The sequence below is a fragment of the Terrapene carolina genome, unplaced genomic scaffold (assembly GCF_002925995.2).
Source record: "Terrapene carolina triunguis isolate 2854851 unplaced genomic scaffold, T_m_triunguis-2.0 Scaffold165, whole genome shotgun sequence".
NCBI classification, from domain to species: domain Eukaryota; kingdom Metazoa; phylum Chordata; order Testudines; family Emydidae; genus Terrapene; species Terrapene triunguis.
The window spans coordinates 1,875,570-1,893,187 of NW_020664516.1; the positions used below are offsets into that span (position 1 = coordinate 1,875,570).

Genomic DNA, 17,618 nt, shown 5'->3' on the forward strand with positions numbered 1-17,618 from the left:
CACGCACAGCACCGTATCAGTCCCTCAGACCCAGCCCCACGCACAGCTAGTGCTAAGTGCTACGGAAGCTGTGCTGCACACATCCACCTGCTGCCACTGAACTCACACCCAGAATCACCGCGCTGTCTAAAAAGAGGTTGCAGCCCTAACGGTTGCTGAGCAAACCCCGACAGCCTGAATCAAATGTAACCAATGCAGAGTTGTCTTCCTGAGTCTACATACAGCCTGAAACAAGAGCTCATCGAGAGAGAGAGAGATGAACTGCTCCCATTAGCTTAATGGTCGTTGTCCCTGAAACCTAATGATGATCACAGCATGTCAATATAGTTCATTCTTTCACCTCCGATCAGTTAGCAAACATATCCAGCTAGTGCACGGAGTGGGGGGCTGGTTGTTGTCCGGGATTGCAGAGGCAGTGAGCTAGAATTTCAGGCTCTGAGCCTTCTTGGGAAGGACAGAGATCCACCACATCCCCCCCCCCAGGGACCAAAAGCTTCCAGCATCTTCTTGGTACCAAAACCTCAAACTGACTGCTGACCCCTTCCGGATACCAAATGCTCCAGCTACCAAGTCCAGCTTTCCCAACAACTTCCCCAGCACAGCTGTGTGCTGTCAATCCAATACCCTGCAGCACACCAGCAACTTGCACTGAATCTAGTCGTCATGGGGCCACCACAAGGGCAGGATGGTGAGGATTGCATGGCTCGATTTCCCCCCAGCGGATGATAAAAGCCTGCGATTTGGAATGCAGTCCCAGCTGCTGCGGGGGTTCCGGTATGCTGCTAAGTGCAGGGCGCTCGTGGCACAGAGCTGAGGTCTGGTTGTGCAGAGTGCAGACGGCCCCGGGCGGACACAGCAAACACGAGCACACCTGAGCCTCGTAAGCACGACAGTAAAACTCCTGCATCAATCGTAGGGGCTGAGGCATCCCCCCTTGACTTCCATGGAAATTAGATCAGGCCCTTAATTTGCATAGAATCTTTCAGCGCAAAGTGCTTTTTAATGTACATACAGCACCACTGAAATGCAGTCACCTCTGGGGAGGAGGACAGCAGCCACCCACGCAGAACAATGCACAGCTGTGGGGGAATAAGGGTATTGGTCAAGCATGCTTGGGCAAGTCCCTCCTTTACAGACAGTGCTCCAGGCTCTCTGATATGCACATCATGCATACATGAAGTCAGTTTTTAAGCCCCCACGTATGGTGTGATAAAGCACATATAAAATGCCCTGCAAAGCCTCAGAGCAGGTGTTACAAATATCAAGCACACTGGCCGGATCTGCACTGTTTTAAGTACCTTTTACACACGGTTACTTATTTCAGACACATGCAAAGCCAAGAAATAAACCCACGTACGGAGACAGCGCTGTTTCTGCGTCTCCCCTCCCCCTCCGCGAATCTTTTCGCTTCTGCTCCTTATCTCTGCGCCAGCCCAGACTCTGCAGATGCCATCGGTAGAGCCCTAGAATGGGGCACTGGGATCCATTGGGCCACGCAGCGGCAGGACTGCATAGGGGATGGTTTCCACAACAGCACAGCCTAGCTCCCTGGCTGGCTTTCTGTTGGCTGGAACGGCCGGAGGATTGAGGGGTGGGGGTCGCAGGCAGACCGGGGTGCAGGAAGGAGCACATGGACTGCAGGGGGGAGGAGAAGAACATGAACCAGGGAAGGGGGGAAAGGGGCTTATCATATTTTCCACCCCCCAGGAACCGAAATACCCCGAGGAGACCAGATCTCACATTAATCCAGCTACATCCATTTGGCATTAAAAACAGCCAGTGAAAAATGCAAACACTGTTCCAACCCCCAGACATCTAGGCACAGGCACTGCGGGGCTGGGGAGACATGCCCGCCCTCAGACTTTTTAAATATATTTATTTACTGAAATGGGCATCCAAGGCATATCGGAGATTCCTGCTCCAGTGAGCTGGACCTCACTTTTCCAAGCACAGGCCCCGCTCCTACCTTGCCAGCACTGGGCTAACCCAACATTTGTTCATCTCTGGTACGTATTTCGGTTTCCGTTTTGTTGGAGTCCAATGCAGAGCACAAATCAAGAATGAACATGGTACAATTATTTTGCATGATGATTATTTCTTGGTATGTTTTCCTTTGGAACACAAGAGCCTCCCATTCTTCCAGCCCCAGTTAGGTTTCCCACACATGGTTTCAGGGTCCAGTGTTATTTAACCCATTCCAGCAAAACATGAGTAACAAGTGTAGATACAGCAGGTGCATTTAGCATAGCCCAAGAGTGAGAGGTGCTTTCTGGCAGGGAGCTCCTGGGTCATGAAGTCCAGACCCCTGCTATCACAGGCAACCCATCAGTTCATCCCCTTCATACGTTTATCAAGCTCCATCTTCATACTACCACTCCTCTGTTTGGGACGCTGCTCCAGCACCTCACTCCTCTGACAGTGAGAAACCTCCTAATCCCATGTGTACAGGGTAACAAGGCAGCAAGTATTTGGACCGCTGCCCACTACTGGGCAGGATCAGGGCTGCGCCAATGTGTTAATGGAAAGGGACGGAAGGGACACTGGCCTTCAAGCACCCTGCTGAAAGCACGGGGTGCTCTGACCTGCAGTTTGTGGCGCGACAACAGGGTGATGGGCACTGGGAATTACAGACTCAATGTTCAGACTCCATGGTCCAATAACGGCACTGGGGTAAATGTCCCAAACTTTGGTGGAGCTCCATGTGCAAGTCATTTGGTGGGGGTGGGGAGATCTCTGCATGTGTGCAAAGCCTCTAGAGAGCACCTGAACGCAGCTGCATAAGGTGGGTCTGTGCCCTCTGGGTACCAGCCAGCCAGCAGATGCTTTGCACGGTGACCCAGCGTTCAGCAGCCTGGGGAGGAATGGGCCTGTTTGTACAGGATCCGTTTGAGCTTCGGAGCTGCCCGGTAGACGCCACATTGACCGATGGGAGATGTAGGTGCTCAGCCTCTGCTCTAAACGGTGACTACAGCCACGTCTCTCCCCCAGCCCGGGCCTTCTGCCGGCCTGGCCTGTAGCTGAGCTGCAGCTGGCGCAGTGGTGGGCAGGGACGGCTGGACACGGAGGAGCCGCAGGACAAACTGAGGCAAGGAACAAAGCCTGGTTTCTGTTGGGGCTGCTGACGTGCAGCGACTGCCCTTCCCACCTGCCTTCTAGCTGGGCATAGGCCCCCCTCCCCCTTCTGTGCCCTTCACCCCTGTGGCTGGGACCTCCCCCGTTCCCTGACTGCACTCTCCACCTCTGCTCCCTCTGCAGAGCAGTTCGGCCCCCGCCCCCTTCCCTCTCCCTGGGGCTCCAGGGCAGGTGCTGGTTAAGGGCAGCCCACTGCCTGGCTGAGAGGCGGTGGGGGGAAATGATTGATGGGCTGTCGGGCTGCGCTCCCCACTCCCCCAATCCCGCTGAGTGACAGGTCTGAGCTGGGGCCGGCCTTTCCCCCTGCTCCCTGACTCTGCCCCATTGATTCTTATGTCCATCTGGTGTCTCTTCTCCATCCCTTGGCCCCCCACCCTTGGTCACTTGCTCCTCACTCTTCTCGCCCTCGTCCCGACACTCCTCTTTCCGTCTCTCCGCTCCCACACTGCCACGCGGGTCCCTCGCTCAGACCTGGTGCTGGGTTCCATGCCTAGACTCTGCCTGTGTTCCCATGGTGCATGCCCTGGGTTTCCGCCTGCACCCTGGCAGCCAGGCTGTGGGGAGCAGCGGGCATCCTGCAGGGCATCCCGAGATATGGCAGGCTCAGAGAGGGCCAGGCGCATGCCGCCGAGAGGAGTTAAGTGTTTAACCGATCTAATCCAGAGCAGTGCAGTAGGCTAGTGTGTCTGTAGACAAATCTGATTCCAGCTAAAGCTGCCTCCTGCCTGCACAGCTCCAGATGGCCTGGATACCGAGAGTCTGGAAAACAGGCTGGGACCATCTGCTGTGAACAAGCCGAGCAGAGGAAAGCGGGGCTCTGAGCTGCCAAAAGCGGGAGCCGGGCGCCCCAGAAATGCCCATCCCCCACATTGCCAGCTGGGTAGCTGACAGCAGAGGAGTGGGCAGTTTGGAGCACTGGGGTTTATGCTTTTCACTGGGGTTTTGCTGTCTTAGGGAGACATTTCTGGGGTGGACTGAGGTGAAAGCTGGTCTCGCAGCATTTCAGTGCCTGGGCGGAGGAGGTCCCATAAGGAGGCTGGATCCCACAGGTAGCCCCCAGGAGGCACAAAGCTCATAAGGACAATCAGCTACTGACCTACAGAGACCAGTCACAGAGTATTATGGGACCATGATGATCATCCAGTCTGAGCTGCTGCACAACACAGACGACACACCTAGGAAGCCAAACCTAGAACCTTGGTTCTTCTGCTCCAAACTACAAGCCTCTATCCCCTCACCAGGATCTCCACACCCAGCCCTGCTGGAGAAAAGGGGCACGCCCTGCCCACGCCAAAGGCAGGAGAGCGTGTTCATTCAGTAGTAGCAGCACCTAGTCCATGTGCCCAGCACCTCCTGTCTGGCACCCACACAGCAGCCCCAAGCCAGCACTCAGCCCTCCAAAGGCAAACATCAGCTCTCCCACACCCCCAATCCCACGATCCTTTGCGTCCCCAAAGCACTGCTGGATTCGGCTGGGCCTCGGCAAGCCAGCACAGATGGTTTGGGTTCTAGGTTGCCAGAGGTGGAGAACCATCAGCCTATCCTATGGTACTGATCCAGGGCCTAATCCTGCCTGGTGCAGAGCGTCCGCAGTGCCAGCGAAGTGGGCCACGCCTGTACTCACAGCATCAGTAGGGTTACCATACGTCCGGATTTTCCCCGACATGTCCGGCTTTTTGGTCCTCAAATCCCCGTCCGGGGGGAATTGCCAAAAAGCCGAACATGTCCGGGAAAATGCCGGCATCCCTGCCCCAGTCCCCTGCTTACCTGAGCGGCTCCGGCAGGCTGCGAGCTGCAGGCGGATTCCCCGCTGCGGCGGCGGCTGCTGCTCCCCCCCGACACCTCAGCTCTGTGTAGCTGAAGAGCCGAGCTGCCCGAGCGCTACCGGCTTCACGGTTTGCCGGGCAGCCCCCAGAGCTCCAGACCCTGCGCCCCTGGCCGGGCGCTTCTCCAGCGCAGCCGGAGCCCGGGAGGGGAAGCGCCCGGCTGGGGGCGCAGGGTCTGGAGGTCTGCCCAGCAAACCGTGAAGGTGGTAGCGCTCGGGCAGCTGGGAGGCAGGAGGGGGAATGCGGGGCGCTCAGGGGAGGGGGCGGAGACTTTGGGGAAGGGGCGGAGTTGGGGCGGGGCAGGGGCGAGGACTTTGGGGAAGGGGCAGGGCCAGGGCCCTGTGGAGTGTCCTCTTTTTTAAAACCTTAAATATGGTAACCCTAAGCATCAGGCCTCCAGCAGGCTGAAGCCTGGGAAGCCCAGAGCCTCGCTGCCATCCCTGGGTCTGAACAGCCGCACGAGAGAGGGAGGAAGAGAGAGAAAGACAGTAGCTCCAGCAGGGCTGGGAAATAAGAGAGTCAGGGAAGCGGCTGCTGCCTCTTGTGGGCAGATCACTTGAGGTGACGGGAAGCCATGCAAGGAGACGCAGGGCGTAGAGAGAAGCAAGGCCCAGCTGTTTGGCAACGTGGGGCCTTTCAGCAGCATCTCCTGGACTGTGCCACATGGCACTAACCCGGCTCCTGAGGCGCTGTGCTGCCCACTGCGCGCCCACGGGGTAGGAGGGAGGCAGAGCCCTACGGCTCCACGTGGCTGGGGCCAGACGGGAGGAACGGCGACTCTGTTACACCAACCCTCTGCGGTCGGAGGCGGGAGCCCTGCGAGGGGCCACAGACCAGGGTCTGGCTCACCTTGTCACGGGTCTCTATCAGGGCCGGCTTTAGGACCTGCGGGGCCCAATTCGAATACCCGGCGGTGGTCCAGGTCTTCGGCGGCACTTCGGCAGCGGGGGGTCCGCTCCGCGTCTTCCGCAGCACTGAAGGACCCCCCGCCGCCGAAGTGCCGCCGAAGACCTGGAATGGACCCCCCGCCGCCGGGTGAGTAAAAAAAATTAAAAATGTTAAAAGGCGCCTAAGGCGCGATTCCGGGGAAATCGGTGGAATTGGCCTAAAGCCGGCCCTGGTCTCTACGGAGGGTCACACTTCAGATGGCGCTTTCTGGGTGGCTAGGGAGCCAGAAACGGGGCTGTGCGACCTTCCCCCTCTGAGTGCTGGCTCAGATCCAGGCCAGGCCTGGCCACCCATTGTCACCATCTTGATGGTTGGTGGCCGGCGTGAAACAAGCGGGGATCCTGTCCCACGCCAAGCAGCAGCCTCAGCAGAGAGGCCTGAATGGGCCACGCAGCCTGCGTCCTCCAGGGCAGGGCTTTGGCAGGGCGACGGGGGCGTCTTTCCGCGACAGCGCATGCTGCGCCTGTCGTGTGGCTCTGTGACCGGGTGTGCTACTCGCTGCAGGACAGCGCCTCCTCCTGGCCGTTCTGGGGATTAGCTGTGCACAGCCGACGCCCCTTCCAGCGGTTGTGCGCCGTCTCTTCCTCCCTCTGTGGCCCCTCTCTCGCTCCAGGAACCGCAGCATCTCTGCATGACTCGGCCCTCCGGCCGGGTCACTGTGGATCAAAGGCCGGCAGTCCTCCCATCCCATGCACTACCCCAGGTGCCGCTCTCTCAGCAGCTGGCTGGGCCCGTCCTCTACTCCGGGTTCCAGCTCAGGCACCCTCCAAACAGCAGCCAAGGTACGGGTCTGCACCTGCCTAGGGTTGTCAACTTTCTAATGGCACAAAACCGAATATCCCTGCCCCACGCCCTGCCCCTTCCTCGATGCCTCCTCCCATCCCTTCCCCGACACCCCGCACCACCCCTTCTCCAAGGCCCCGTCCCTGCTCGCTCCATCCCCGCTCTCTCCCACCCTCACTCACTTTCACCACTGGGGCAGGGGGTTGGGGTGTGGGAGGAGGATGAGGGCTCCAGCTGGGTGTGCAGGCTCTGGGGTGGGGCAACAAATGAGGGGTTCAGGGTGCAGGAGGGGGCTCTGGGATGGAGCAGGGGCTTGGGGTGCAGGGGGAGGTGAGGGCTCCGGCTGTGGGTACGGGCTCTGGGATGGGGCCGGAGATGAGGGGCTTGGGCTGCAGGAGGGGGCTCCGAGCTGAGGCAGGGGGTTGGGAAGGGCTACAGGCTCTGGGCTGGGGGGGTGCAGGCTTCGGGGTGGGGCCAGAAATGAGGGGTTCAGGGTGCAGGAGAGGGATCCAGGCTGGGGCAGGGGGTTGGGGTGAGGGCTCCGGCTCGGGGTGCGGCCAGAGTTTGGGGTTCAGGAGGGGGCTCCAGGCTGGGGCAGGGGGTTGGGAAGTGAGGACTCCAGCTGGGGGCATAGGTTCTGGAGTGGGGCCAGTGTTTGGGGTGCAGGACAGGGTGCGGGGTACGGGCTCCAGGTGGTGCTTACCACAGGCAGCTCCCGGGAAGCTGCCGATATCTTCCTCCAGCTCCTAAGCGGAGGCGTGACCACGTGGCTCTCCGTACTGCCCATGCCTGCAGGCACCGCCCCCTCAGCTCCCATTGGCCACGGTTCCCGGCCAATGAGAGCAGCTGAGCTGGCGCTGGGGGCAGGGGCAGCGCACACAGCCCCGGTGGCTGTCCCTCTACCTAGAAGCCAGAGGGAGATGCAGGCAGCTTCCTGGGAGCCACGCGGCTGCCAACCGGACTTTTAACGGCCTGACCGGAGCTGTCAGGGTGCCTTAACCCTGCCGCCTTTCCATGAGCCGTTTCCTCACCTTCTGGCCCTCACCTCCCTTCTCCCCAGAGTAACCGTGGGCTCCGTGTTTCTATAGCTCCTGACTCACTTCCCTTCCCCCAGGAGTGACTGCAGCCCCCTCTGCTTCCACTCTCCTAGAAGAAGATAGATTAGGGTTGGAAGAGATCTCAGGAGGTCATCTAGTCCCACCCCCTGCTCAAAGCAGGACCAACACCAACTAAATCATCCCAGCCAGGGCTTTGTCAAGCCTGACCTTAAAAAAGGATGGAGATTCCACCACCTCCCTAGGTAACCCATTCCAGTGCTTCACCACCCTCGCCCCCCCGTGAAATAGTGTTTCCTAATATCCAGCCTAGATCTCCCCCACTGCAACTGGAGACCATTGCTCCTTGTTCTGTCATCTGCTACCTCTGAGAGCAGCCGAGCTCCATCCTCTTTGGAACCCCCCCTCAGATAGTTGAAAGCAGCTATCAAATCCCCCCTCATTCTGCTCTTCTGCAGACTAAACAATCCCAGTTCCCTCAGCCTCTCCTCATAAGTCATGTGCCCCAGCCCCCGACCCTGTCTTTATACAAGCCCTGCCTGCTCCCCACAGGTGAGCTCCCCAATCAGGGCTTTCCTCCAGGCCTGATTTGCCCAGATTGCAGACAACTGGCCCAATCCAGCTCTTGCAGGGCCAGCGTGGGGAGCTCACCCTGCCACAGGCTAGTGCAGGTTCCCACGCTGGCACGTTTCACTAGCTCTGCACTGAGAGGAGCAGGGGGCTCAACAGAAGCAATGTACGCTGCTCTCTTTGGTGGGCAGCCCTGGCGTGTGGAGTGTGTGATAACTGGTTATATAGTGCAGGGGAACGGGTCTTCTTCATCCCTAACTCACAACTGGTGTGGAGAGAGACTTTGCTCCCCGGGCTGGTGACTCCATCTTCCACCTAACACCAGCTTCTGGCCTCAGAGAGACTTCTGCTTTTCTGCTCAAGCCCTCTGTCGCTGCAGAGGATCGGGCAAAGGCAGAGTCCATTACATGTTGGCCCAGTGATCCAGTTCATGGTCTTCTCCTCTCAAAGGTTGCCCCACAACCCATGTCAGCCGAGCAGCAACATTCAGGTTCTGCTCTTCGTGGCAATACCCAGACTTCATTCCAGGTGGAGGTCCAAACCCGTTTCCGGCTCTTTTTCCAATTGTGTGGGAATGACACAGTGACACACGCATTAACTGACTAGTGAACTGCTTTCACGGCTGATTCTCACAAGTGAACCTGGCCTGGATTTTCTTGTCCTCATAAGAAGAGACTACAGGGAGCCAGATGTCATACTGATCAGTGACAGCCAGACAACACAATGGGCCAAACCCAGCCCTGCAGCAACTGCGGAGCTCCACGGCAGACCAAACCCGAGCTCCAAGTGCCACCTTTGTGCCTTAGTTGACAGACAGGGGTCAGATTCAGCCCTGGTGTAGGGCAGCCTTGGGCCCATAGCCTGAATCCAACCAAGGCGCAGCGCCCCACAGCTGGCATTAGCAGTGTCTTGTGCGGTCTGAATGTGTCAGAACCACGCTGTCCCCAGAAAGCAATCTGCCCTGTCCCCCACGGCCCCCTCTGCCATTGCAGCTCTTCCATGCCCCACAGAGAAGCGTCTGTGCTCCGAGAGCCTGCACAAGGGTCCCGCCGTGTTCGGGAGCAAAGCTAACAAACTATGGGGAAAAACTCACTATTGGCCCCAGCTGCCAGCACAGCCTGGCCATGCCGCCTGACAGCCCTGCCCGACTGAGTCTAGCGCTCTGGAAGGAGAAGCTGCCCCACGCAGTCACGGTCCACCCTGCTTCCCTTCGGCTGGGCCAGGGAGACAGCCCCACCGCATGAACTGCACTGTAGCCCTGGTGACCCAGTCCAGCCACGGGCCCCCGCCCTGCTCCCCCATCATGCTTGAGAGACCAGGCCCTGGCCCCAAGGAGGCGAGACAGCTTGGGTTCGCAGACTGGTTACCAACGAGGGTTTTTAACTGGTCTGACAATCCCAGTCCTCGGCACACCGTGTCCTGGGTCTTAGCCCTGTCCGGTTCTCCTCAGCTCACCCCAACCCGCAGCGTCTGAGCTGGTCAGAGTGCTGGGCCATTGTAGGTTAAGTCCCAATTGTATTATCTCTCTTCAATCTGGGTTTGCTGGCTACACTGAGGGTAGCCGCTGTCACGGGGCCAGGCACCATCAGATGGATTGCCAAATCCAATCAGATCTGTAGTCACCTAGTTTCCCCACTGTGGGGGGGAAAGTATAGATCTCATTTGCATATGCAAATGACCACCCATAATGCATTCTGCCAGGGCCACCTCCGGCACACACAGATAGGTGTGTCAGGAAGTGCATGTCACTCCTAAGGGTCCCCTCCCCACAGCTGCTCCCTTGGGGTTTCCATTGACTACCCCTCAATGGTATCAGCGGGCAGAGGCACAGTGAGCAGGAGGCCAGTGGGGTGTGAGGATGCGTAAGAGGTGAACACACAGGGATGTCACAGGAGATTAGTGATGTCCTCGTGCCACTGGCCTCTCCCCTCCTTGGCCAAAATCAGTCATGCACCCAGGCTATCCGGGACAGAAACCCTGGGATAACTCAGAACACGCGCTCCGTGAAGAAAACAACAGTCTCTGTGTTTTGGGTTGTCCCCATCTCTGTGACCCCACCCAAACCTCAGGGTCCAGCTCGGAGCTGCTGGAGCCAGCAGCCTTGGCTGAGCCCTCCCCCCAATCCTCAGTGGCATCTGACCTCCTTTCTAAATCCCAGCCTTGCTTTGCTGGCTTTTCTATTTCCTGTGCCCCAGTCTCCAGTAATCACACGGACATCTGTCCACGGCTTCCCTTCATGCCCCGTCGCCGGGGAGCCGGCACCTTGGCTACAGTCAGGGAGGGGGAAGAAGGCGCTGAGGCGAGGCCCGGGGGGACAAGACACACAAACACATCTGCACTGGCCATCTGCAGCGTAGTGCAGCCCAACTCTCGTTAGCACTGCAGAGAGGCCAGGCCTGTACAGGGCCTCTAAAGGTGAAGGAGCATTCAAGAGTGGGGCCAGCAGCCGGGCTCCTGGGAGCGGGTCAGTAACTCCCAGGGGGCTGGCTAACCCCCTGCCCAGTGAGATCCTGTCACTGGCTTCCACTCGGGTGCTCCGGTGAGAGAGACAGGAGAATGGGGATGCTGCAAACATCTGATCAGCAGAAGGGCACTGCCCTTCCAGCCCCCGCTGCCCTTAGCATCAGACAATACCACTGCCATCGCTCTGCCCCGCCCCAGCCTCTCTGGCTGAGGATCCCAAAGCACCTTGCAAACATGAACAAATTCACGTTGCAGGCGGGCACCATTGTCCCCGTTTTACAGCTGGGGAAACTGAAGCGCAGAGACGCTCGGTCCTGAAGCCATGCAGCACATCAGTCAGGAAGAGAACACAGGAGTCCTGGCTCTCCTGCTCTAAGCATACAGCGCTGGCTCTCTCAAACACAGGCGGGGATAGCTCAGTGGTTTGAGCGTTGGCCTGCTAAACCCAGGGTTGTGAGTTCAATCCTTGAGGGGGCCATTTGGGGATTTAGTTGGGGATTGATCCTGCTCAGAGCAGGCGGTTGGACTAGATGATCTGCTGAGGTCCCTTTCAACCCTTATGATCTATGATAATGCAGTTGCTCCTCCCACCTCTCCCTTCAAAAGCCAGTAGGCATGAAATGATGGAGCAGGTGTTTGAAGTTCACACTCGTCCTCGGTGATGCGCTCTAGGATGTGCGACTAGAGCCACACAGAGAAAGAAACTCACGTAAAGCCCGGCGCGATACAACACACGCCAGGCATAGTTTGTTCACCCACCCTGTTCACTGCATGATATTTGTTCTGTGACATTAGTTCTAAGTGGTCATTCAAGCGACCGACAAAAACCCATTGCCCAATAGCTGGGCTTTACCCAAACTGAGGAATTCAAGCCCTGTCCACACTAGGAAATTGACTCACTGCTGAAGGCAGATGTCAGCAACAGGTCCCCCTAACCAGTGCTGGAAACACTGAAATTGGTCATTTGGACGGAACAAAACCCTCGCAGCACCATCCCAGAACGTGTGACTGAGACTTGGTCTATGCAGCCAAGGGCCTGAGCTTCAGAGGCGCTGAGCATCCGCTGCTCCCGTGGGCTTCAGCTGTAGATGTGGGTGTTCGGCATATCTGAAAATCAGGCCCCACATTCCTGTGGGGAAAATGTCCTAAGTTCTCTCTCCAGCTCTCTGAAAGGAACGCCGCTGCATAGAGCCTGCGGGGTCCGTAGCATCCCACAGGAACGTCCAGGGACAGCCCCGTCAGCTTCCTGAGCACGAGGTGCTACCAGAGAGAATGCAGGCTGGGTTCACAGGAAGCCCCAGGCATGTCAAACTTTGGGAGCACAGGCAGTGCTGTGTGCATGCCCATGCAGTGCAGCCAGCATCGACGAGCTCACAATGGTTAGGTGCCGCACGGACGAGGTTCAGTGCCTTGGGAGGAGGAGCCCCGCGGAACCTCAGACACAAGACCTACCTCTGACTGCCTTGGTCTTTCTCCTTCCTCTCCCATCCTCCCAACCCCATGTCCCCACTCTCCCCTCATCTGTCCATCCACTGCCTCTCTTCACTTCGCCCATCCTTCCCATCTGATCGCCTCTCTCTTCTTCCCTCCCGACTGAGGGACAAAGTCGCTCTGTCTGGGCTCCCTTTCACTTCCCCAGTAGCCTCACAGCTCTGTCCCCTGAGATCCACGCTTCACACTGGGTGACGGACCATGGACAATATTCCTCCTCACCACCCCACACACACCACGAAAAACCCTGTGAAAGCAAATCTCTGGGCATGGGCGTGTCAGTCCTGTTGGCTTTGAGTGTGCTGTCTGCAGGGGGTTCTGAGACGTAGTCCTACCTCGTGTGTTGGTGGCCATGTCTGCCACTTTCTGGAAGGCATCCAGGAAGGCGACTGCTGCCAGCACCGTAGTCCTGAGGCAGAAAGAGATGGATACGTAAGTCAGCTGGGAGTCCGAAGGACTAATGCAGTGCACCTTCTGCTGATCCCTACACACAGGAATGCCCACACACTCAAATCACAACGGGCCACCCCACCGTATCCTGTCTCCAGCAGTGGCTATTATCTGACGCTTCAAAAGAAGCATAAATGACATCCCTTAACAAGTTGTCCAGTATTGTACATAGAGGAAATGCCTTCCTGACCCCTGCTGTGATTGTCCTTTGCTCTGAAGCATGAGATTAGCTCATCCCTACCCTAGCCAGCACAGTAGCTACCTTTACTAACAGCCATGCCATTATGCAGCCCCAATCTTTGGCTCAATGTTCCGATGCATCAGTGAGTTCCACAGGTTGCTTGTCAAGAGAATGGGTGTGACCCTAGGCACCCCTGTATTCACATCCTACCCACAACTGCAGTAATATCTGAACAAAATACGCCTTGTGAGAGATCATATGAAAGCTAACAACATAGTGGTTATTAATATAACTGTAAAATGCATGTGTTAAGGTTATATGTGAAGTTATGGATTCCCTCTGTATGATATGATTAGAACATGTTTAAGATCAGCCAGCCTAGCCTCGGTAAAGGTGATAAACGGGTCAGTCCTAGACACAGGAATGGGGGTTTACCTCAGTTTACCTATTAGCAGTAAACAGAGCCCTCAAGCTAAACCAGCGCGGGTTGTCCTGCTCCTGAACTTCAGCGACAGGGAATTAATGGCTCCAGAGAGACCCAGGAGGCTGAATCCCCAGCAGGACTTCCTGATTTGTAAGACAAAGGGCTAGTCTACACTACAGTTGCTACATCGGTGCAGCTAACCAGAAAAGGGGGAGCTCCCGACCGCTGCCGGCGTCTGCACTGGTGGTGCCCATAGCATGCCAGCGACGTCTGACTCCCCTGCTGATGCTACAGCCTCACAGATCGCCGCTGGTTGGAGCCCTCTGCCGCCTCATCACCGACCCCCCAGCGAGGCTGGAACCCTACAATGGCAACAGCCTGCTCCAATCCCGGTCTCCAGCCCCCACACAGCCGGCCCCATGGCAAAGCCCCTCCCGGCCTCGCACCCAGGTCTCAAGCTGACAGGACGGGGGGCTAGATGCTACCTCACAGGCAACACCCAGCCGGGTTACAGTTGATCAGAGAAACAGGCAACTTGCTGTGAGGGAGGGAGTTGGCACCGACACTGGCCAGGCCTGAGGTTGGTGTCGCTGATACAGGATTTCAGGGTAGATCTCCAAAGGAATCAACTTTCAGGCCAATAAGTGATCAGGAAAAAAGGGCTCCATGGGCCTGGAGAGGTGGGGGGGGGGGGAGATCTTCTCTGCTAGAGAGGAGGGCAGACACCTGAAGATGGTCTGGCTCTTACATTGCCTGAGGACAGAATTTCCTGCGTTTGTAACAAACCTGTCCAGACTGTGACTGCTCCTTTAACTCCATTTCGAAGAGTAGTGCTTCCTGAGGGCGGACAGGGGAGGGGATTTTTCTATCAGACGTCGGAAGCCGAGTGGAAGACAAGGTGACAGAGCCCGAAGGTAATAAATAAGGCCTTCCATGGCCCTGTCCATTGGCAGATCTCAAAGCGTGTCACAAAGTTGGGTAAGCAGCATTACTACCCCCAAGTCACAGATGGGGAAACTGAGGCACTGAGTGGCCTGTGGCCTCGGTTTCAGATGGGCTGAGCACCCACAGCTACTATTGACTTCAGCTGACATTGGGGAGATCAGCACATCTGAAAGTCAGTCCCTACGGCCCAGAGCCTCAAAGGTATTTAGCACACAATTCCCCGGGGATTCAAGGAACCCTTGGAGGAGCTGGTCTTAGGGATTTGCCCAAGGGCTCCTGAGGCCCAGTCCAGCAAGCCGTGCTGCCGCCCATGTCTGCAAACTGGGGTGCGCTGCGTGACTCTGGCAGGACCCGCAGGAGCCAACCAGGCCTGGCCCCAGGCTGGAGGCGCTGCAGAGGTGTGTCCTGGAGCAGCAAGACTGGCAGATCCAAGGGCTAACAGGAAACCTCCCACCTCAGCGTGAAACACAACACACACCCTGCCCCACACGCGGGCATCACAGCACCCTCGCAGCTAGCGCCATGGCCCGAGAGGAGCAGAACGCACAGAGGAAAGGGCCCCTGTCTACCCGCGCTGCTTCCCCCTCACCAGTGCCTGAGAGCCTCACCTCAGCATGCCGGGGTGGGGATCGGCCAGCCCCGGGGGTAGTGGCCCCCCACCCTCAGCCACTCGAAAACCCGTGGGAGTGAGCCACGCTCTGGACGTGAGCTCCGGGGCCGAGCGGCGCGTGAGTACTGAGAGGCGCCGCAGAGCGCAGAGGACGGGTCAGAGCGTCCTGAGCAGAGCAGGCAGGTGCACCAAGCGGGCAGAGGAGGGGGGCAGGCGAAGCCCAAACAGCCAGGAATATCAAACGCTCCTTGACATGGACGGGAGGGCTGGGAACCACGGCCATGGGGCTAATAGCCTGGGGCTATTAATGGGGCGCTGAGGGAGGCCTGACTGGGAATTAGAGACCAGGAGCTAAATGCGCCCTTGGTATGGAACAAAGTGCGCCCAGGGGAGGGGTTGGGGCTCGAGGGAGATCGGAGGAGCCAGGCACCAGGTGTTCAGAGAGCACCCAAAGGGCTGGGCAGTTCTGGGTAACGGTTGCACTTGCCTGGCCCGGGCACTGGGAGAGCTGGCCAGGAGGGCACAGCCTGGGGCAGCAGGGAAATGACGCTTTAAGCCACCCTCGGGCCCTGGATGGGGGGCTGGGCGAGGGCCCAGCCGGCCGCTGATGTAACTGACAGGGCACGGAGCTGCTCTGACTCCCACTACTCCTGCCTGGGCTGCCCGTGGGCAGCTTCACGACCCGGAGCAGCCCAGAATGGCTGGAGCAGCGTATGCCAGGGCCCCGCCCCAGCCACTCTCTGCCCCAGGGCCTGCATCGGGTCCTGCATCCGGCTGCCTCTAGGAACAGCACATGGTGCTGGGCCGGCAGTCAGCGAAGGGGCTTTACGGCCACAGTACAGCTCAGGGGCCTAGAGGGGCGCCAGTGGGGGAAATCCCTAGCGTCTAAGCCTGTGGCTGTCACTGCCTTGCTCTGTATCCTTGGCCAGCTCCCTTATCTTCTCTGCGCCTCTGTTTCGCCCTCTGTCCCGGGAGGCTATTGAGACTGGCCCACCCTTGTGAAGCTCCTGGAGCTCTCGCTTCTGAAAGTCACTAGTTTAGTCTCTGAGTCGCACGCCCAGCACATGGGGGGTTGGAATGGCAAGTGCCTGGCTCCTGTTTGGACCCTCAAGCACCTTCCTCCTGCCCCTGTGCTGGGGCTGGAGCTCGACTCCGCAGTGCCCCGGGGAGACTTTGCCAGCTCTCTTCTTCCGTTCGTCACCCGAATTCCCTAGCAGCTGGCACTGGCCTGGCTGCAGAGCGGAGCTGCCCTGCACTGCCTCCTTCCGTCAGCTTTGTGGGACAGCAAGGGCCTTCCCAGCAGCAGTCAAACCTCCCTGGGAGCCTGGTGCAGATCCCGGGACAACTCACCTGAGCTGGGAGTGCAGCTTAGTTGCCTTGGAGTTGAAATCTTCCCAGATGGGGTAGGAGCTCTGAAACAAGAGAAAGCAGAGAGCAATGAACCATCAGAGAGCACTCAGATCACGGGATGCGTCCAGCGTCTCTCACACTGTTCCTCAGGGACGTCCCATACAACCCCAGGCACTTTTAAATACACAGCTTCCTCCTGGGAAGGGAGGGCGCCTCCCCCAGCCAGCCTGGCCCCGGCGCGGCCTGCTCCTCACTCACACACCAGCCTAGCCATGCAGAGTGATACGAGAGAGACGCTCGTCTGGCCCCCAATCCCATAGGAGGAGAGCTGCTCGCCCACTCCTGGGAGCAGGGCAGGGCAGGGCTGTTCTCCCATGGGAACCGAGGCACAGAGAGACCGAGTGACTTGCCCCTGGTCACACGGGAAATCTGTGGCAGTGCGAGGAACTGAAGTCAGGCCTCACAAGGCCAAGGCTCTTGCCCTGACCACTAGCACCCCGTCAGGGCAGAGAGCTGACCTCCCCTCAGGTATGTGGCTCACAGGATTCGTTCCCAAGGGGCCCCCCAGGCTGCCCTCTCGTTAGCCGGACAGCAAGCTAGATTTGTGGTGGAGACTGGAATCTGGGGCTGTTTCCCTTCCCCACCCCCGTTCAGAATCCCAGGGTCTCCACTGTGCAGTGGAACCCCCCTATCACTGGTGGTCCTGTCACCCCAGAACCATCCCACTGCACTCCACGGAGTTACCCCCGGGGGGAGATTTACCCCAGAATTGGATTTCACAAAGAGCCCCGGCTCCTGGGTGCTGCAGAGCTAATACAAGCTCAGGATTTCTGCGCAGCCCCCTGAGGCCAAAGAACCCAACAGACCATACAGGAGAGCGCAGGGGCTGCTTGATGGTAGCCAAGGGCAGGGATGCAGGAGACAGGGCCTGAGGCTGGAATGAGCCATGAATTTCCACTCAGGAAGGGTCGATCCCTTTGTCACACCCACAGCAGAAATTCAATCAGCCTCTGCCTCTCCCCCGCCGCAGCGAGCCGCCAGCGTGGGGAGAAAGCGGACAGCGGGAGCAGTGAGTTACCAGTGGGGAATCCCAGACCTCCTAAGAGCAAAGCCCCCTCCTCTGGCTGCAGCTGGCCCGTGTGGGGCGGGGCTTGGAGTGCAGGGAGCCAAGGGGGGGGAGGGATAGCTCAATGGTTTGAGCATTGGCCTGCTAAACCCAGGGTTGTGAGTTCAATCCTTGAGGGGGCCATTTAGGGATCTGGGGCAAAAATCCGACTGGGGATTGGTCCTGCCTTGAGCAAGGGGGGTGGACTAGATGACCTCCTGAGGTCCCTTCCAACCCTGATATTCTATGAAGAGGGGCTGAGTGTTTTAAAACAACTCACACAAG

At 58.2% G+C, this 17,618-nt stretch overlaps 1 protein-coding gene across 5 annotated transcripts in view; it reads right to left on the minus strand.

Moving 5' to 3' along the window:
• The window catches only part of LOC112119562 (protein MTSS 2), an 86,088-nt gene that overhangs the window by 45,497 nt on the left and 22,973 nt on the right, over positions 1 to 17,618 (minus strand). For 4 of the 5 annotated variants that reach the window (XM_026653832.1, XM_026653834.1, XM_026653833.1 and 1 more), the window contains exon 1: positions 12,604 to 12,664. In XM_026653832.1, coding sequence (XP_026509617.1) covers positions 12,604 to 12,622 — 19 coding nt within the window. In that variant the 5' untranslated portion in view covers positions 12,623 to 12,664. Of the gene's footprint in view, positions 1 to 12,603; positions 12,678 to 16,228; positions 16,291 to 17,618 lie in introns of those variants that run through there. The other variant, XM_026653835.1, reaches the window with a different exon arrangement.